The 21,620-nt window shown below is 39.3% G+C and overlaps 1 protein-coding gene and 1 non-coding gene across 3 annotated transcripts in view; both read left to right on the top strand.

Annotated features, from left to right (window-relative positions):
• Positions 1-21,620, top strand: part of tsnaxip1 (translin-associated factor X interacting protein 1) — a 48,599-nt gene that overhangs the window by 11,680 nt on the left and 15,299 nt on the right. For both annotated transcript variants that reach the window (XM_039763092.1, XM_039763090.1), the window contains exons 3-11: positions 358-464; positions 2,141-2,267; positions 7,431-7,524; positions 9,591-9,787; positions 14,905-15,040; positions 15,423-15,592; positions 18,397-18,556; positions 18,713-18,843; positions 20,770-20,898. In XM_039763092.1, the coding sequence (XP_039619026.1) occupies positions 400-464; positions 2,141-2,267; positions 7,431-7,524; positions 9,591-9,787; positions 14,905-15,040; positions 15,423-15,592; positions 18,397-18,556; positions 18,713-18,843; positions 20,770-20,898 (1,209 nt within the window). In that variant the 5' untranslated portion in view covers positions 358-399. The remainder of the gene's footprint in view (positions 1-357; positions 465-2,140; positions 2,268-7,430; positions 7,525-9,590; positions 9,788-14,904; positions 15,041-15,422; positions 15,593-18,396; positions 18,557-18,712; positions 18,844-20,769; positions 20,899-21,620) is intronic.
• On the top strand, positions 15,974-16,111 carry LOC120536142. The gene has a single exon (XR_005635048.1). It is a non-coding gene; the product is annotated as a small nucleolar RNA SNORA5 (small nucleolar RNA).

The raw sequence follows: 21,620 nt of genomic DNA, 5'->3' as shown, positions 1-21,620 counted from the left end.
AAATAATTTCATCTCATGTTTTCATGTAGAATGGAGAGAATGCAGTTTATGACATAATGGAATTCAATGGTGGCAAGTGAGGTACATTGGCAAACAATGTAAAAAAATCCATGGATTAAAGAAAAAACATCTCACGTTATTAATGTTGCATAATCCACATGTCTATTGAAAACATGCATAAATCAAAGTCCTGCATCATTCATCCTTTAATGATGCTCACTGTCATGGTGGTTTAATGTTGCAAATTATATAATCCTAAAGTAAAATAATACATTTTAGACTTTAGCATCAGTGCATAGAATATATCTTGGAAAGAAAAAGAGTTTAGACAAACACTACTTTGTTTTCTATTTGCAGACTGAATCAGCTACTGGATATTTGTCCACATGGCCGGCACACATGAATTCACAGATTGTACTACAAGTGCAGAAGACCCAGCCCACAAATGACAGCAGATTACATGGGTATGTACAATGTTACTGTTTGAATTACCTAATTTGTTAACTGAATGGCACACTGGTGCCACAGCTGTTTCAAATTCTTTGGACCTTAGTGTCACAGACATAGTCTGTAAGCTTATGCTGTATTTGATTGGCTGGCCACATTCCTAGATTAACATTTTCAATGTTGTTCTGGAAAAAAAATATATCTGCACAGTAAAATGAACCAAGTACCATACCAGGGTCATGTACCTTTGGCTGCCAAGATAATCTTCTCTTCTGTCCCAAGAAAAAAGAGAATGTGCTCTATACCAAACTAAGAAATGGACAGTGTTTCTTGAGCTGCTGTCACAAATTCTAGTTGAAAAAGATGTTAAACTTGACAACTGTGGTTGCTGATCTCATCCCCTGAGCATGTCATATTGCACAACTAGAAATTGAAGGGTATATCAAATTAGATGACTGTGTAATGACTTTACGGCACAATTTCACATTTCCAAAGTGTCGTGAGCTCAACCCTTTTTCTGACAGCCAAAACAGTGATGCCTGACAGAGCCAGTACCCTTGTGAAGGCTTCATAGGTACGAAGAGTTCAGCCACAATCTCTGGCTTTTTTTTTTTCTTCTTTTTCCATTCTGTCAAGGTAAAATATGCAGCATCAGACAAAGCATCCTCTTTTTTTTTCAGATTCCAAACACCTTATATCTGAATCACATACCTTGTACATCTGAGTGAACACTCATTGGTTGTCCACTGTCATGCACATAAAACTGGTCCCAATGACCTAAGACAAATCAAACCAGTTTGAATTTGTTGGGCTGAGTCACGGACTAGTTGGATCAAGTTGATGGGTTTGTCAAACTACATGACCAGTGATCATGAAAGACTGCCACAACTGCCTCAGACTAACTAAGGTTATGTAAATAAAATTTGCGACTAAAATCGTTGAAAAATGTGTGTAATGGGATGTGCCCTTTAGTCTGCAGGACTGTCAAAGTGCAGGGCATTGATGCTGAAGGTTATTAAACGTCACTTGAACTAGGAGCATAATAAGACAGGTGGTAACAGGGGTAAGGGTTGCATCAGATAAGCTGATTTGTATTTTCTATTAAGTAAAATTAAGTTATATATTTAACACAGTTTTGATTATTATGACTCTGGAGAATGGCAACATATGTAATGCTGATTGTACATTCAAGTATGAATTTCCTGGTACTACTGCCACATCTGAAACATTGTTACAGTCAGTTACTGAACACTGCATAAACTGTCAAACATTAAAACAGAAACGATTTGGCTCTGGATTGTAGAAGTCTCAGCTTCCAAATGGCAGGTGTGGCAGAACACAGTGAAATGTCACACTGAGCCTGTCACTTACACTGAAGCACAAAAGGGACACAAGATAATATTTGGTCCTTCACCCACCCACAGTACTTTCCACTGTTCCTTCCTGCTAACACACTCAGTCAAAATAGACACCAGAAAGCTAAAGGTTTTGGTTGTTATCTGAATGATGTGCCTCAAACCACTGGTTTTATATGACTTATTATAATAATTATTCTTAAAGTAAAAGCTGTAATCATTTTGACATACGATATCAAGTTTATTTTGAAATGTTGACTTATATATAATAATATCGTTGCCTTGCAGATTTCTGAATGGTTTTGCACAACTGACAATTGATTTCTTCTTGCCCTCAGCTCCAGGTATGATCAGTCTAGCAATGTGCCCAAGCCCCGGTTTCTGGAACAACTGGAAGCATACCTGAGGAAAGAACTTCATGCCATTGACATGAGCATGCCCAATTCCCAGGAGCTGAAACTGCAGGTCTGAACTGGAGGTGTGAAAAAGAATGAATCTGGATTGGGTTCTACGGTTTTTGTGTGGGATTTACATATTCCCTCTACATTGATGTAAATTTCCTGCCAGAGGGTAAGGTTTACAGTCATATGAAAAAGTTTGGGAACCCCTCTCAGCATAATAATTTTCAACAAAAAAGATAACAGTGGTATGTCTTTCATTTCCTAGGTACATCTGAGTACTGGGGTGTTTTCTGAATAAAGATTTTAGTGAAGCAGTATTTAGTTGTATGAAATTAAATCAAATGTGAAAAACTGGCTGTGCAAAAGTTTGAGTCCCCTTGTAATTTTGCTGATTTGAATGCATGTCACTGCTCAATACTGATTACTTGCAACACCAAGTTGGTTGGGTTAGCTCGTTAAGCCTTGAACTTCATAGACAGGTGTGTCCAATCATGAGAAAAGGTATTTAAGGGGGTCATTTGCAACTTGTGCTTCCCTTTGACTCTCCTCAGAAGAGTGACAGCATGGGATCCTCAAAGCAACTCTCCAAAGATCTGAAAACAAAGATTGTTCACTATCATGGTTTAGGGGAAGGCAACAAAAAGCTATCTCAGAGGTTTAAACTGCCAGTTTCAACTGTAAGGAATGTAATCAGGAAATGGAAAAACCTTTAATGTGATAACAGGCACAGTTGCTGTTAAAGCCAGGTCTGGCAGGCTAAGAAAAATACAGGAGCAGCATATGTGCAGGATTGTGAAAATGGTTACAGACAACCCACAGATCACCTCCAAAGACCTGCAAGAACATCTTGCTGCTGATGTTGTATCTGTACATCGTTCTACAATTCAGTGCAATTTGCACAAAGAACATCTGTATGGCAGGGTGATGAGAAAGAAGCCCTTTGTGCTCTCACGCCACAAACAGAGTCGCTTGTTGTATGCAAATGCTCATTTAGACAAGCCAGATTCATTTTGGAGCAAAATGCTTTGGACTGATGAGACAAAAATTTAGTTATTTGGTCAGAACAAAAAGCGCTTTGCATGGCGGAAGAAGAACACCGTATTCCAAGAAAAACACCTGCTACCTACTGTCAAATTTGGTGGGGGTTCCATCATGCTGTGGAGCTGTGTGGCTAGTTCAGGGACTGGGGCCCTTGTTAAAGTCGAGGGTCGGATTAATTCAACCCAATATCAACAAATTCTTCAGGATAATGATCAAGCATCAGTCACAAAGTTGAAGTTATGCAGGGGTTGGATATTCCAACAAGACAATGACCCAAAACACAGTTTGAAATCTACAAAGGCATTCATGCATAGGGAGAAGTACAATGTTCTGGAATGGCCATCACAGTCCCATGACTTGAATATCATTGAAAATCTATGGGATTATTTGAAGCAGGCTGTCCATGCTCGGCAGCCATCAAATTTAATTGAACTGGAGAGATTTTGTATGGAAAAATGGTCAGAAATACTTCCATCCAGAATCCAGACACTCATCAAAGGCTATGGGAGGCATCTAGAGGCTGTTATATTTGCAAAAGGAAGCTCAACTATTGATGTAATATCTCTGTTGGGGTGCCCACAACTGTTTCCATAAGGCATGTCATATATTAAAAGGAATTTGCTACTTTGAAAGCTTAGCCAATGATAAACAAAAATCCAAAGAATTAAGAGGAGTTCCCAAACCTTTTCATATGACTGTATTCTTCCACACACCACTGTAAGTGCAAGGATGTATGAATAAGTATATGGGTAGGACTGGTACGTCATCCACAGTTAGTTTGAATCTTGACAACTGTCAGTTTAGATCATCTTCTCCACCAACCCTATACAGGAATAAGCAAGCTTGAGTTAAAGGATGAGTTTGGTTACTTTAAATTAATACAAATAGGTAGAGTTTGGGATAGACTGAAAACACAATCATTATATTTTTGTTGTATAAAGACACATTTATGATTAACCCTGTCTCTATAAACCAACCAAGTAAGCTTTAAATTGCAGTTAGTTGAGTTTTACTGTCCTTATTTTATTACAAGCATTCTCAGGTTCTCTCTATATATGGTTATTGGGTGCCATTATTTAATTTATTCTGGTTTGACTAACGTTTCACCTCCTGGTCCTCTTCTCACCTTCACGTAGAATACAATTTACATATAAAAACTTTATGTATGACTTAATTATAAACTCATGTATAATACACCTTGTGTAGACTTCACACTAAAACATGTCTTACAGAAAACTAGAAATGTGCCAATGCACAAAAACATTCAGATACATAAATCTATGCATAAGCAAAACTCTACGCATTTTCCCTTTGTAGATACCAATCACGTGAATTTTAAAGCACATGCACTAGACTATAGCCCCACACTGACTCCTCCCAGAATTTCACCAATTTGAATATGCAAATCAATATTCATAGCCATTCAGTGTTTTGTTAAAAGACAATGGCAAAAGCATGTGTAAGAAAGGAATTTCAGGGAATGCGAAATTAATCTCCTGTTCAGTGAAGGAGAGGCAAGAAAAATATACTATTTGTTGGCTTAAGCAGTGGTATAAGCAACAAAAGGAAACTGATGGAGTAGCACAGCATGGCAGAGGCACTCAAAAGTTCAACTTCAGAAAGTTGTGCAGTGCCCAAAATAAAAAAAAGATCTGGTCAGATATCAAAGTCGACTTGAAAATGCAAGTCGCAGCATACCATCTGAGTGACAACACCACTGAAGGAGGTGTTGGCATTTTACCAGTGGGTGAGGAGGACTCCAACATCACTGTGGGTTAAGGTGAGTTTTAATTTTTTTTTGCTTACCATTATCCATACACATGTAAATAATTTGCATGTTTAATAAGACAAACAAGCAGGCAGAAGATGCAGTATTACAGACAATATTAGAAAAGGTGTCCCCCATGCTAGGGACGCGACTGTAGGCGGTAATGGTGCAGCTGTGCCAAGCTCATTGTTGTGTGCTGCTACGCACATACCTCTGCCTCAGAAAACTCGATGCAACCATCTGGCCATGTGCTGACGGGCACTGTTCTGGAGTCACAAAATGCAATAGTGGATGCTGTAACAGATGTGACCAGTGAACTAAGGAATAAATGAAATGAATTGGTTAAAAAATGAATGCTTCATCTGATCACCTGTTTTTACATTATGCTAATTACATTCAAAAAAAGTTATAACGCTGTCAAACTTGGTAGATCACTTAGTGGGTCAGGGTGTGCCACATTATGCAGCACGCTACATGCTTGCACAATGTGACACACTTTCAGTGGACTATAGAGCAGCACTCCACCAGTCTTATTCATGCAGCTCCAACAGCCCTTAATCTGTCCTGTCGTACATTCTACCATCACTCAAACCCAAGAGTGGAGGTCATTACGTTAAACTTGTTCAGTCAGACGGTTGGCAAGCAGGGTGAAAAGCCACGTATTCAGCAGGTACCTGGTGTCACCTTAGTAATCATGTTATATGGTTACATCATACAGATAACTTACAATTTTGACAAAGGGGTAATATTAAATGTCTTATCTTACCGAGAAGTCAGCCATCACACACAACACCATTTTCAAGTTTGTTACATGAATCATGAGTTGAGCCAGGTCTTATTGCCACAACATTACTGAGATGCATTTTCATATCACAACTAACTTTCCCATTAGAGTAGAAATGCTTTCTATTTACAGTACATAAGCAAATTCATTCTCAGTAGGTGCCTTTATAGCAATGTGTGTGCAGTTGACCCCTCCGATTATATTTCAAAAACCAGACGTTCCTGCAAATTGCACTTTGATGTTTGCCCGTTCAACCACAGTGTAAGTAAATCTTATTTGTCTGCATGACAAGCGGATAATACATTCACATACAGCTGGTATGGAGTGACTCAGTGATGACTGAGAAACACCTGAGTGGTTAGCCAGTTCACGTTGAAAAGCTGCTATGGCTCAAAGCCCGAGGGTAGACAAAACTTGCGAAGGAACAGGTACAGCACAATTCCTCACAGTCTGCCTCTGTAAAGCTGCCACCAGTTCAACACTCAGCTCCAAGACGATAGCTCTTGGAAATATAAATCACCTTAGAATCCAGTCACCATCATGGTACAAAATGTCAGTATGATCTTTAAATGCACACTCTCTTCTAATTCTTCCATTTGCAATGTTTTCTAACAATTCTAAAGGAACCATGGTAGTTGGAACAGTTTGGCCATTCCGTGCACCATTATATTGTTTCACATTGATTACATTCAAGTGCCTTAAATTTGTAAATGATATGCAATTAATTTCTGTGTATTTGAAAAAGCCCTCGTCATGGATGCAAATCTAAAAAAAGAAAAGGAAACCACACAGAAACAGTAGTGCTGCTTTGATGCTGGGTGCTGCCCATTTGCAAAACCAAGAAGAAACATGAGTACACATGGTCTGAGGCCGCAGTGAAAATGTAGTGTAACGCCAAGTTTAGTTTTTATACATCTTAACGTGAGCTTGGAAACAGGCTTACGCAACATTTTTGTGCATACACACCGTTTATACAATGAGGCCCTAGTTTTTTCTTGTCTATTCCAATAATAGTTTACAATTATGACACAGATTTTTTTTTTAAGCAATAACATGCAAATGATTAGACAGACAATGTTAAAGAGTTGGGGCCTCACCCAGTGACCCCATATACTCGAAAAGGAAAAAAATAATCAAAATCAATAGCAAAGAGCATCTTTTCAGATGGGAGTTCCACAGTGAACTGACTTCAAAATGGTTGAGCTTCCAGTTATATGTCCTTCCAGCAGGAAGAGGCGGGTCAACTGGACAGACACCAGAAGTGACATCAGAGACATTATGGCTGTCAATTATCTGGTCTGCAGCAGGAGAAAGAGAACAGACATTAGAACGCAGTGCCAACCCCTAGAGTGGCGGGTAATTACAATCACCAGAGCCCTTAAGCTGTCCCATATGTGCATGCTTGTGACAAACAATATGTTTGAGCATTCATCTGTTAAAAAAAGCCCAAATTTGTTCATCCAACCTTAAATAACCACAGAATTCCTCTACCAATATCCATCCATCTATCTTTCCTCCCATTTCCTATCCAGTTTTTCTGTTCAGGGTGGTAGGGTACCATCTAGCAGAATTTAGACAATTAATATACTTCTATGTGAGTTTAAAATAATGGGATTTCACTGTTTCCAATGCAGGCATATCAGGAAGTGTTTGAGTATTTCATTGAAGACTTCAAGACATACAAGCCTCTGTTATCAGCGATCAAGAATGAATATGAAGTCACCTTGGGTAAGACATCTTAATAAAAGGACAAACTTCTATATCAGTATTAAATGATAAGACAACAGTGAATGAGCATGGGCCATATGTGACTTATTATATCAATAGCTAAAATATTTATTTTACTCAAAATTACTTTAAAGCTGAGGACAGAAGCTAAGCAGAGAAAACAGTCATAAATTAATATTCATTACAATGAAATGTTGGCCTCTTCAGCTGATCACTAATGGTTAAATGTAAAAACAATTCTACTTTTTAAACATTTGTGCATTTAAGAACTATGCCTGTGGGTTTTAATCTAATGTCTGTACGAAGCCAAATTGCATATTTTTTGTTCACATAATGTATCCGGTAATGACTGGCATAATTCTTAAGCATTCAGTTCAGTTTATTTGTCACCATACTGTACAGTATTTGTTTCTCATCCCACTGATTCAGAAACATGAACCAACAATATAATACTTGTACAGCCAAAGACAGATTGCCCATTGGAACCAACATGACAGTTATCAGTGGGCCGCTGTCTTCATGGACAGTGCTGTTGGGCCACAAACTGAGACTGAGCAAGTGAATGAGAGAGTCGTTAACTGAATGGTCAAAATTGCATCCACAAGATCCCGTTAAACCCCAAGCCATTAGCCACCAATCTAAACCTAACTGTAAAACTTATGTGAGAGATGCAATATCTTAAAAAAATGTAAATAATTCCAACAAGTGGCAGCAACATGTAAAAATATTTGCAAAAAACAGCAAGCATAGTTGGTGAGGGGAGCAAGGAAAAAGCACCTGTAGGAGTATCAGAGAGAGTCATCGGACAGGGCTGTATCTGTATAGGCTTTTATCTGTTGTAATGGAGAAGCACGTAAACTAAAAAGATATTGTAAGTCCTCAAAAAGACCAGGCCAGAGCCTTACCTAGCCTGCCTAAAATAGGCCTCTCTCTAGGCAGCCTGACCTCCCAGGTCCACAGACAGAATTAAATGGAGAACAGTTCAGATTATTTCAAATGTCTCAAAATATATTGAAATACCTCTTAAGGAAAACACATGTAAAAAAAATCTTTGAGAAACAACCCTACAAAGATTTTTTTTATAAAATAAGATTTTATTAATTAACAAACAATGTGAAAAAGGCAAAATAAGGCAAAGGGACTTACCTAAAAAGGCCTATCCAGGTGAACAAGTCCAGATCTGTAAAACAAGAATAAACTCCAAGAAGCCCCAGCAAAATGAATACTCGCAACAAACAAAGCACGCTCCAACCTTCGATGTACCACTGTAGGGTCCAGCTGCAGGTTCAGAAACATAAAGGCTGAGGACAGTCCTTCAGGGATGACTTCAGAGTGGCTCCCCCTCCTGCGATCCCACTCACAAAACACAAGGCACGTCAAAAACAAACACAAGACAATAATAATAAATAAACCAACTCAGTTTCTCATGTCACCCCCAAGAAAACGCAAGGCTGGAATTGCTACCAAAGGAGGTTCAGGTAAATATGCGTAAATGGTCTGAGTACTGTATTTATACCAGTGTGATATTTCAGTTTTTTAATTTTTAATACATTTGCAAAAAAATACCTAAAATCCTGTTTTCTCTTTATCATTCAGGAGGTATTATTTGCTGGCTGATAAGGGAAAACCTGAATTTAAATGATTTTTGCATAAGGCTGCAACATAACAAAATGTGAAAAAAGTAAAAAAGTCTGACTACTTTCTGAAGGCACTGTACAGTAGGTGATGGTATAGAAAGTGTAGGTCTAAAGTTTTGGGTGTAAAATCTGTTTTGCTGTCGTTTTATAGACTTCTATGGCTTTGCTTACTGCGTGCGAGAGGGCCAGACAGTTCATTACTAGGGTGTATGGGGTTTCAGACCATGGAAGATGCTTTCATCATGCATTTCTAACACATTTGTGTAGTATGCTATACAAATTCATTCCAGCCACCTCACTTGTATGTTAAAGTAAAAGTTATTACTAATTGCTAAACAGATGTTCATTTTCGTGATCTGGTGCCCCCTTATTAGTGGCTGGTATAATATTTCTTCATAGTGATTTTTTTTTTACTTTCTCCATTTTCAGCCCAATTGAGAGAGCGAATCCGTATGCTGGAACCTTTAAGAGCAATGCTGGTCACCCTTTCAGAACAATGTGATCAAAAAATTTTGGCATTAAGGGAGGAAGAGAGGGGTGAGATGAATGCCTTGAAGCAGGAGAAATCCCAGCTGTTGAAATGCATTGAACAAATGAAGGAAGATAAACAAGCTCTTCAGACCCAAGTGAGTAATTGTTGTAAGCACTGCTGGGCTCAGTAAGGCTAAGGCACTGGACTGTAAGCTAACGAGATGCGGCAGGAAGGGCAGGTCCAAGAGGTCGGACACCGGAAGTGACGCCAGAGATGTTAGGACCGCCAATCTTCCGGTCTGCAGAGGGAGAAAAAGAGAAGGCATTATACACAGCGCCAAACCTTTTCAGCCGTAATTACCATCAACTGAGTCCTAAAGCTGTCTCCCAAACACACACCCGTGACACAGCTTAATACACTTGTTTCTAGATTCATAATGTCATAAAACTGAGTCTATGATTACAATGTAACTCTTGCAGTACTGGTCAGCTTAGCTTAAAAAGATTCAGCAAATAGGCTGTTTTAAAATGATGAACAATTACTGATCATTAATTTATCCATCAATTCATTTACTGACCATGTTTTTCCAAGAACAGGGACATGGCAGAGCCAAAAATCTTTGTAATGAGGCAAACTACTATACCTTTAATATTATCCATCCAACTATTTCCTACCTCACAGGTTTGACGGTTGGAATAAACCAGAGCCAACAACCTTAAATAAAAAGCAGTAGTCAGTCCTGGAAAGGGTGCCAGCCCATCTCATGGGACAAACCCAAACTCACTCACACCAAACAAACATTAGAGTTGGTATTTACCTTGCACATACTTCTTTGAGATGTGGGATAAAAATTCTAAAAAAGATTTGAGATCCATCTGTAGAAAGAGTACGGCTGGATTCATAGCTATGTGCATGAAGAGATCTGAAGTAATGTATGTGTGTGTTTTGTGCATTGACATGCTTTAGGTTTCTGCACTTTCATGTACCAATTCCACATGCATCCGCCTGTTATATGGTGTTTAAGTAAAGGTCAGGAGTCATTTACAGTGCTGTGCAATTTCTTGAGCCACGTGAGGTCGGTTGTAGTTGTTCTGGTAGTGCAGTGCCCCCTCTGCTAGTTTGGATGGTAATGGTATACACAAACACACTCACTGAACAAATTCTTGGAACCACTATACTAATACTGGGTAGGACCTTCTTTTGCTCTCAAAACAGCCTCAATTCTTCATGGCATGGATTCCACAAGATTTGGAAACATTCCTTCGATATTCATTTCCATGATGACATGATTGCATTACGCTATTTCTCCAGTACATTCTTACTGTGAACCTTCCCTTCTACCACATCCCAGGGGTATTATTTTGGATTCAGATCTGGTGAACTAGGAAGGCCACTGAAAAACACTGAACTCATTCTCTTGTTCATGAAACTGGTTTGGGATGACTTTTGCTTTGTGACATGGTGCATTATCATGCTAGATGTAGCCATTAGAAGATGGGTAAATTGTGGCCATGAAGGGATGCACATGCTCAAGAACAATACTCAAATAGCGTTGTGGCATTCAAGTAATGATTGATCAGTATTAATGGGCCTAAAGTGTTTCAAGAAAACATTCCCCACTCCATTACACCATCAGCACCAGCCTGGACTGTTGACACAAAGGCAGGTTGGGTGCATGGATTCATACTGTTGGTTCCAAATTCTGACCCTATCATCTGTGTGTCACAGTGGAAATAAATATTCATCAGATGAGGCTACGCTTTTCCATTCTTCAGGTGTTCAGTTTTGGTGAGCCTGTGCCTACTGCAGTCTCACCTTTCTGTTCTTAGGTGACAGGAGTGGAACCTGACGTGTTCTTCTGCTGTTACTTGTAGCCCATCTGTATAAAAGGTCGATTTGTTGTGCATTCTGAGATGCTTTTCTGCTCACCACAGTTGTACAGAGTGGTTATCTAGTGGTTGTGTTACCATAGCCTTTCTCAAACCAGTCTGGCTATTCTTCTCTGACTTCTCTCATAAACAAGCCTTTCCATCCACAAAACAGCTGCTTACTGTTTTTAGTTTTTCCACACCATTCTGACTAATCTGTACAGACTGTTGTATGTGAAAACACTAGGAGATCAGCAATTAAAGTAATCAACCCTGCCATTCTGACACCAGCAATCATGCCATTCTGTTTGATGTGAATATCAGTGGAGGCTCCAGAACTGCATCTGCATATAATACGCTACCATGGCTGTCCATTTGTCTGTCCAGGATTTTAAATCACCGGTAGCTCGCAAACCGTTTGACCTATTGACCTAACATTTGGTACACATACAGTATGCAACGTGACATCCACTATCTGCTTCCGCGGTGATGATTGACCTCCAAAATCAAACGTCAACCCAGCATTGTCAAGGTCAAAAATCAAATAACCTGTAGCCTGATATTTGGTACACATATACTAACTATGCTGAAACTCTGCACTACAGCTTTATATTAAAAGCGAAGAGTTTTGGAATTATTACTCTTTTTATTTTTATTTTATTTTATTGTAGAATCAACTCTCGGCAGTGGCCAGCAGGGCGACTGTGCGGTGCATGCATACGGGCGCCGTTCTCATTCCCTACCACCTTCGCCATCACTTCCCCTACCTCTTCATATTTTAAATCATTCTTGAGGGAGATTGAAGACTTAAGTGCCAGCTTAAGAGAAAAATTAAAGAAAACATATTAAGTAACTGCGACACAAACTCTGACTTAATCGAGTTTAATGTGAAAAGATGCTGACGAAAGAAGTGGGCCGCTAGGGTGGAGAAAAGAAGAGCTCCTCAGGAAGCAGCAAGCACATCAACCTCTGAGCAAACGAATGTTAAACGTACAGAGAAAGAGAATGAAAACTAGGAATGCTGAAGTCAAGTGTATTCACTGCACGTTATCACGCAGTGCGCAGTTACTGGTATGATATATTTAGGAAGGGCATACATGGAAATATTTTGTATGTATATATATTTAGAGATACATTTACAGTGAGGTCCATAAATATTTGGACAGAGACAACTTTTTTCTAATTTTGGTTCTCTACATTACCACAATGAATTTTAAATGAAACATTTTAGATGCAGTTGAAGTGCAGACTTTCAGCTTTAATTCAGTGGGGTGAACAAAACGATTGCATAAAAATGTGAAGCAACTAAAGCATTTTTTAACACAATCCCTTCATTTCAGGGGCTCAAAAGTAATTGGACAATTGACTCAAAGGCTATTTCATGGGCAGGTGTGGGCAAGTCCGTCGTCATGTCATTATCAATTAGCAGATAAAAGGCCTGGAGTTGATCTGAGGTGTGGTGCTTGCATGTGGAAGATTTTGCTGTGAACAGACAACATGCGGTCAAAGGAGCTCTCCATGCAGGTGAAAGAAGCCATCCTTAAGCTGCGAAAACAGAAAAAAAACATCAGAGAAATTGCTACAATATTACGAGTGGCAAAATCTACAGTTTGGTACATCCTGAGAAAGAAAGCAAGCACTGGTGAACTCAGCAACGCAAAAAGACCTGGATGTCCACAAAAGACAACAGTGGTGGATGATCGCAGAATCATTTCCATGGTGAAGAGAATCCCCTTCACAACAGCCAACCAAGTGAACAACACTCTTCAGGGGGTAGGCGTATTGATATCCAAGTCTACCATAAAGAGAAGACTGCATGAAAGTAAATACAGAGGGTGCACTGCAAGGTGCAAGCCACTCATAAGCCTCAAGAATAGAAAGGCTAGATTGGACTTTGCTAAAGAACATCTAAAAAAGCCAGCACAGTTCTGGAAAAACATTCTTTGGACAGATGAAACCAAGATCAACCTCTACCAGAATGATGGCAAGAAAAAAGTATGGAGAAGGCGTGGAACAGCTCATCATCCAAAGCATACCACATCATCTGTAAATCACGGTGGAGGCAGTGTGATGGCTGCCAGTGGCACTGGGACTCTAGTGTTTATTGATGATGTGACACGGGACAGAAGCAGCCGAATAAATTCTGAGGTGTTCAGAAACATACTGTCTGCTCAAATCCAGCTAAATGCAGTCACATTGATTGGGGGCGTTTCATGATACAGATGGACAATGACACAAAACATACAGCCAAAGCAACCCAGGAGTTTATTAAAGCAAAGAAGTGGAAAATTCTTGAATGGCCAAGTCAGTCACCTGATCTTAACCCAATTGAGCATGCATTTCACTTGTTGAAGACTAAACTTCAGACAGAAAGGCCCACAAACAAACAGCAACTGAAAGCCACTGCAGTAAAGTCCTGGCAGAGCATTAAAAAGGAGGAAACCCAGCATCTGGTGATGTCCATGAGCTCAAGACTTCAGGCTGTCATTGCCAGCAAAGGGTTTTTAACCAAGTATTAGAAATGAACATTTTATTTCCAGTTATTTAATTTGCCCAATTACTTTTGAGCCCCTGAAATAAAGGGATTGTGTTAAAAAATGCTTTAGTTGCCTCACATTTTTATGCAATCTTTTTATTCAACCCACTGAATTAAAGCTCAAAGTCTGCACTTCAACTGCATCTGAGATGTTTCATTTAAAATTCATTGTGGTTATGTACAGAACCAAAATTTAAAAAAAAGTTGTCAAAAATGTATGGACCTAACTGTAAATATATTGTGCAAGATAAGCAAAAGACATACTCCTTGAGTGATTCTCAAACCAAAAATAATGCCAAAAAGCCTAAAAACAATAGCGGATTATTTAAAAGAAAATAATGGGAAGGTATGTCATTTGTCAGATTTCTTCTGTACTTGTGTTCTTATAAACAAATGCTAGTCAAAGTACAAAATCATAACCAATACCTGACACCATTCTGGACTTTGCAAATACTGGGCTGCTGTCCCTAACTTTTTGTGGAATGACCTCTCCAATTGTCCATGTCTCCATAGTGTACCCAAGCACCAAAGCTTTCCCTTTTACAGAATGTTCCACTTCAGCGTCTGGCATGTGCCTGATGATGATAAGGCTCTGGTTACCTGCAATCCTGTAATGAAAAAAGTAGTTTCAAAAACAAGATGGATATGTTACTTCTCAGTTATTTCTTTATACAGCCCTTTCAGTTTAGATTTTGGAATCATATTAGTCTATCAAATTTCTGTTAAAGTCTGAAGCTTTCGACCTGACAGGAAACGACTCCTTTATTGACTGAAAGTGGCCTGCTCAGTTGTCACACACGTGGCTGTTCTTGACGGTCAGATTTATGACCCTGAAGCTATTTTGTTTCCTGTTGAACACTTGAACAGGTGGCTAAGCTACAGGAGGATCTTGCTGCTCAGTATCTACTGTACCGAGAAGAATGTGATGCCCGCAAGCTGTTAATCGTGGAGATTAGTGACTTAAAGCACATGCAAGAGGAAGTGAAACACTCTCACAGAGAAGGTAATGTGGATTCTTTGCCAGCACTCTCACAAACAAGATGCCTTATGAATATTTATAATAAGATTTTTTCCTGCTGTACACCTCATTTAATTTTACTGTGTTTTATTTTCTGTGAGTATTCATAACCTTTACAACAGTCTCGCCAGGTGAATTGTTACAAATTAGAACTATTTTTACAACCTTTAAATTTTGGGATCATTTGCACTGAACACCTGTTGAAATTGTAAGATCCTGCACTGCTTTTAATGACTTGTGCTATTTAGATTATTAAAGGGATGAACAAGTTATTAGATAGCTGCTGGACGCATTCATCATGTTTCACTAATCATCATCATGGCTAGTCAGATTTGTGCTTCACCTCTGTCCTTTATCACTTATGTAGAGGAAACTATGGAGGATGCAGTCAAGTTGAAGTTAGCTCTGAAAGTCGCCCGGGAGGATTTGACTCGATTGCAGGTGGAGCTGAACCAGATGCGGGCAGATTATGGTGAGGTGGTTCCACGCCGGGATTTCGAAGCACTTGAGAGAGACTACAACATGGCAATAAAGAAGGTATGCTGTAAATACTTATGTTTTTGAGATTGGGTGTAAATGTTTTTTGATGTACAGTGTGCCTTTGAGTAATTTCATAGGCAGGTTCCCGTTTCTAAATACAGGTTTGTCACAATTGGTGCGTTCCTAAAGTGTAAGTAAATTGTGACTCAATGGAAGAGTCCACTGATGTTATTGCTTTGACAATTCATAATTATAGTGTCAGGATCTTGTATACTAATAAAGGAGGGCCCTGAAGTGGCCAATACCCAAGCAGAGAGAGGGGGCATCAGTTGATTGGAGGGCAAATACAAATCTGCTGGGGCTACGGCTCTTCATTCTGTCCTTGGCATCATGTATAACCTTACTAGGCGAAAATCTGTGCTTATCTTGCAATGCAAATTCAGTTCAGTTTATTTTTGTATAGTGCTCTCGATTGAGTGCAGGCCCAGATCACTGTAACAAAGAAACACTTCTGAAAACCGGGCCCAAGGTATCATTTAAATCCTGAATTTGGGATAATCTGTTTTAATGAGATTTCTGCCTGCAGGTTACATGAGCTGGTTTATGAAAAGTTTGCATTAAGCTTGACAATACGTACACAGAATACATGTAAGGAAAATACTGGTTGGTGATAATGTATGTGTTAGGTTTTATTAATAATGCTAATTCTTCATGATTTTTACAGTGAATATGGCTTGATGAGCACATTTGGGCTAAATGGCCTATTCTCACTCTTGTCTAAATGTGTCCTTATGTTCACACATAACACATCATGGCTAAATAAGACCGGATTTTATGCACTTTGTGGATGTTTTTAAGCAGCTCCTAAAACCCCACATTAAACTGTGATGCTAAGAAAAAGACCTTAAAGTTATTCAAAATCGCCACTTAACTGTCAGAATCATTTTGTTCAGCATGACAACAATCACTTTGTACAGCCTGAGTAACAGTGAATGAATCGCTCTTATTGAACAAATCTTTTCTGTGAGTCGTCTGACAGTCCTGAGTGAACCGATTCAGCTTAGCTCACCTCTAGTACTGGGGTGCCTGTGTGATGTCACCAGCGTTTTTGTTGTTAAAATATATTACAGTAATTAGGCTTTTGTACTGTTTGTTTTGTGGAGTGTTCAATATATAAATAGAATAGCAGATATGAATGCATTTTGTGTCTCTTTGTACATTAACAGCATTCACATAAAACTACACATTTTAAAAATAAATAATTCCTAGCAATTATGTGTTATTTTGAACTTTATGTTGTTCATATGAATGAGATGTTTCTACAGCTGGTTTGGAGTCCACCTTTCATTCATTTCATTTGATATTACCTGATTAGGAAAGACACACACCTGTCTGTAGGCTGTCCCCCACTTGACGATGTGTATCAGAATAAAAACCAAGCCGTGACGTTTGAAGGAAATTGTCTATTGAGCTTTGAGACAGGATTCTGTTGAGGCACAGATGCGGGGAAGCTACACATGCAGAAAAAAATCGGCAGCATTGCCGGTTGCTAAGAGTACAGTGGTCTTCATAATTCTTAAATGGAAGAAGTTTGGAACAACCAGGCTAGGGATTAGTAAGAGAAGTGACCAAGATCTTGACGGTCACTCTGGCTGAGCTCCAGAGAACCTGTGCATTGATGGGAACTTCCAGGACAATACCCATTATTGCAACATTCCCCTGATTAACGCATAATGACGTGACGGTAAGACAGAAGCCTCTACTCAGTAAAAGACACATGGGAGCCTTCTTGAAATTTGCACCTAAAAGACTCTCCGACTGCAAGAGACAAGATAAGTGTCATGTCCCGAGGTAGGCAGTGCTTATCATCTGCACAATACAATTCTAATGGTGAAGTATGGCGGTGGCAGCATCACACTGTGGGGATGTTTTTCAGCAGCAGGGACTGACTGTGGGAAAGTTTAACAGAGCAAAGTACAGGGATGTGCTTAACGAAATTCTGCCCCAGTGTGCTTTGGACCTCAGACTGGGCTGGACATTCAGATTCCAAAAGGACAATGGGACTAAGCACAAAGCAAAGACAACAATCTCTGGGAATGGCCTTTGAGGAACCTACAGACATCTCTGACAGACAGTGTATCCTTCTATCTATCTATCTATCCATCTATCTATCTAGAACTATCTACAGACAGACAGACATCTATCAGATCTATCTATCTATCTATCTATCTATCTATCTATCTATCTATCTATCTATCTATGTGGTACCAGCAAGAGAACTCCACTAGTGTGAAATGGTGACACAGCTACACAGGTGTGCACAGTCTGTGGTGATGCAGCAGGGGGCTCGCCAGTTTTTGCTTTGGCATTCTGGGCTATTGAGTGTGGTTTAATATGAGGAAAAAAATCATTTAAATGATTTTTGCATAACGAAACAACATGACAAAATGTCTGAATACTTTCCAAATCCACTGTATGGTTGTGATTTTTCCAAAGAGAGACCCCTTTCACCCCCCACCCCTAAAAATCTTCCTGTCACTGCCCCTGATGAATCAATAGATTCATTTAAACAAGTAGTATGGAGGAATCAAATCAGTAAAGTGAGTCTTAGGGTCAATCACTGCTAAGTAACACAGATTATGACAGACGCCATTTCTTAAATTCAAGCGCTCTTTTCTTTCAGTGTATTTGCCCCAATCTGTGTTTGCCGTAACTAATCTACTGTCACTTACAAATGTATGCTGCTGCTAACTTGAACAATTCCATTTTTAAAACATATTGAGTGTACTCACGTCAACCCAGGGAGGACTTTTAAAGATTTTTCACTGAATTCTTTCGGTTGTGTCTTTCTTCTTTCACAGACTGAAACTGCAGAGAAAGATTTTATGCTAACGAAGCAGGAGCTTGACACAGTACTGGCTGTTCATAAACAAGTTCTGCATGAAAAAGATCAGTTTAAAGTTGAGCTTGAGCGACTTAAAGGCACTTTAACCCCGAGACCAAACTGGAGCAAATGCGCAAGTATGAAGGTTTAAGATGACGTCAGCACCCAATTGATGAGCTTCATTACTATGAATTAACTCCAGCAGATCTCTTCTTTTTTTTGCTCATGAGAATGTATACATTTTTTTTTTTGCTGTCCCCAACCTAACCTTTAAAGGTCTTTTCTTCAAACAGATGTCATTCCTGGTGGTGCTGAACACTGGAGTTCAATTTCAGAGGGTAGGACAAGTGACCAGTTACTGAACGTGCTGTTGGGCGAGATTCAAGGAAGGAAAGGCAAAGAGGAGGACTTATTCATTGGACTGGTTTGTACGACACAGGGGAATATACAGGCAATATTTTCCTTTTTGGGTTTTCTTGAGTTGTACACATGGGCCTTTTTTGTACCAGCTTTGTCCATTCAGGAGATGTTTGGAGACTAAAGTCTACCCCACCAGTATTGGCCACAAGACAGAAATGACTCCTGGATGAACTCCAGTCTGTCACCTAGGCCAACTCACACATGTATTCAAGCTCACTTGAGCAGGAACAACCAGGCACTCCCAAACAGTTTAACACGTACAAGCACCTCACCGATCAGGTGTTCTACGTTCAGACACAGCACCTGGCTACTGGGGGTGAGGAATTAGCATTTCTCCTTGTGGCTTTGTGGACATTCTGGCTTCAGTTTTTTGGCATGTGAGCAATGAACTTTTTCTTTGCATGTCTTCTCTGAACACTAACAAGAATGCAATAGCAACACAGATACACACAACACAAAAAATATATATATTTATATATATATATATATATATATATATCTCCATCCACATTGGATGCAACATTATATATACTGCATATATAGATAAATGTATAGCATAAAGTCAAAGCTACACAGGAGTCACTTAAAAACCACAATGTTAATGTGCTGGAATGGCCGAGACAGTGTCCTGATCTCAATCCAGTTGTGAACTTGTGGCTGGACTTGAAGAAGGCTGCTCACTCAGGATCCCCATGCAACCTGATAGAACCTGAGCAGTTTGGCAAAGATGATTGGGGGGAAAAATGGCAGTGTGCGGATGTGGAAAGCTGATAGAGGCCTGTGCACACAGATTCAAAGCTGCCAAAGTATTCTGTATCTACTAGATACTGACCTGAAAGAGGTGAATACTTGTGCAATCAGTTATTTTGTTTTATATTTGTAACTAATGTACACCACTTTCCAGTGATCCCTTTTTACTTTGATATTGAAGAGTCTTTTTCTGGTGCCCAATGTCAAAAAAAGATAAATTAAACACTCTGTGATTCAATGTTGTACAACAGTAAATGTGAAAACTTCTAAGGGCTGAGTATTTTTCATACTACAAAATTTCTTAGAATATTTGTTATTATGCAGTAATTGATTGCTCAGTTACTTTACAGTCTGAGTATAGAAGTTATCCCTGAATCTACTGGTACAAGTGCTGGTGGGTCCTGCATTCTTTGTCAGAAGGCAGGATTGCTGAGATCTTCAGTTATCTGGTTTGTCTTTCTAAGGCAGTGAGTGTTGTGAACCTGAACAGATGGCACCTCAGCATTGGTAACATTTTGTGCCACCTTCACTGCCCTCTGCAGTGCTCTGCGAAGATTGGGAGTGTTAGGTTAAATGGTGACTTGGAGTAGACCCTGTGATAGCTTTGTGCCTAATTTGTGCTGTGAAATCCCGAAAAGATATCAAGCAGGATTGAGAATCCCCTGTCAGGTTATAAAATTTCCCTTATTTAATAATGAAATCCTTCCTTTGGACATAATTAAAAATGAATTTGAATTTTGCATTAGAAAATGAGACTCCCCTGCAGAGTTACTGGGCCAGGAGAGGAGGTCACCAATCTGGTAGAGCTACTTCCCTTCTTGGTCAAAAGGAGCCAGTTAAGGTTGACGGGGCCTTCAGTGGATGCAACCAGCAGGTACTTGGCTGGACGAGGCCATCAGAGAGAAGCCACTGGACATGATGGAGACATCTTCTCTCTCAGCAGTCCAATTTGATCTCCTCAGGCTGTTCCTATTGCAGCCCTCACTGATGAGGAGCAAGTGTGAGGGAATAATTGTGAGGGCAACACTTCATATGACTAATAAAACTTTTAAGTGTTCAGAAACAAAATAACACTCTGACATTGGGTGATTGCTTCTAATAAGGGACTCGAGGTTGTAAATGCATTTTAATGAAGTGTGATGAAAACTGTAGTAAAGAGCAGCCCCTTGTGTTTGTCCAGGGAACAGAAGAGACGGTGCCTGTGTTTTTACGCTTTGATGGCCAGATAAGAAATCTGAAGTTGAAGAAACAGGACTTGATCCAAGTAATTAAGGAAGTCTGGGAAGAGAAGGTCTCCTCCGACCTCCAGGTACTTGAACATTCTACAGTTACCAGAAACACATTGTCATACAGCTCTTATATACACCAAAGAGGAAGAATTTATCTTTACTGACAAGTCTCTGCAATTTCACCACAGTTAAAGAGGTTCAGAAAAGCTCAGTGAAGGGGAAAGCCAATGACTTTGGGGAGTTCAGAGCTCATCTCTCTGCTTTCTGTGCCTAACTGACTTACTTTTCATCACCTTAATCACAGGATTCTGAAAATTGTGGAAGGTTCATCTCCACACATTGCCAGCTTTATATTATATTATATTATATTATATTATATTATATTATATTATATTATATTATATTATATTATCACAGTATAACATTTGAATCAGCATTAATTTATCCTCAATAGACAAATTAGGGTTAATAGACAAAGTAAAAACTCTGTAACCTCATGTTAAATTAAAGTTGTTGTCCATCTCACGTGTCATAAAGGAAGGGCATTAAGCCATAAAAAAATGTCTGCACCAATACCCACACAATTTAAGGAGAAGCCAGCCCACTTTGATGATCCTAGAAAATGGTCATTAAACTGCCAGAGAGACAGAGAAAGCAAGAGTTCTTATCTGCTTGTTGGGCCGTTCTTGTCACATGTACAGAGTAGGATGACATCCTTACTTGGATATGTTAGTCCAGATGTAACAAGATGTCGTAATCAGTCAGATGCATTTGTTTTTGTTAGTTTTCTGCTTTTATCCTT

Source organism: Polypterus senegalus, chromosome 9 (assembly GCF_016835505.1).
Source record: "Polypterus senegalus isolate Bchr_013 chromosome 9, ASM1683550v1, whole genome shotgun sequence".
Lineage (NCBI taxonomy): Eukaryota > Metazoa > Chordata > Cladistia > Polypteriformes > Polypteridae > Polypterus > Polypterus senegalus.
The sequence above is the reverse complement of the archived record's forward strand: the minus strand, read 5'-3'. Positions and strand labels throughout refer to the sequence as shown.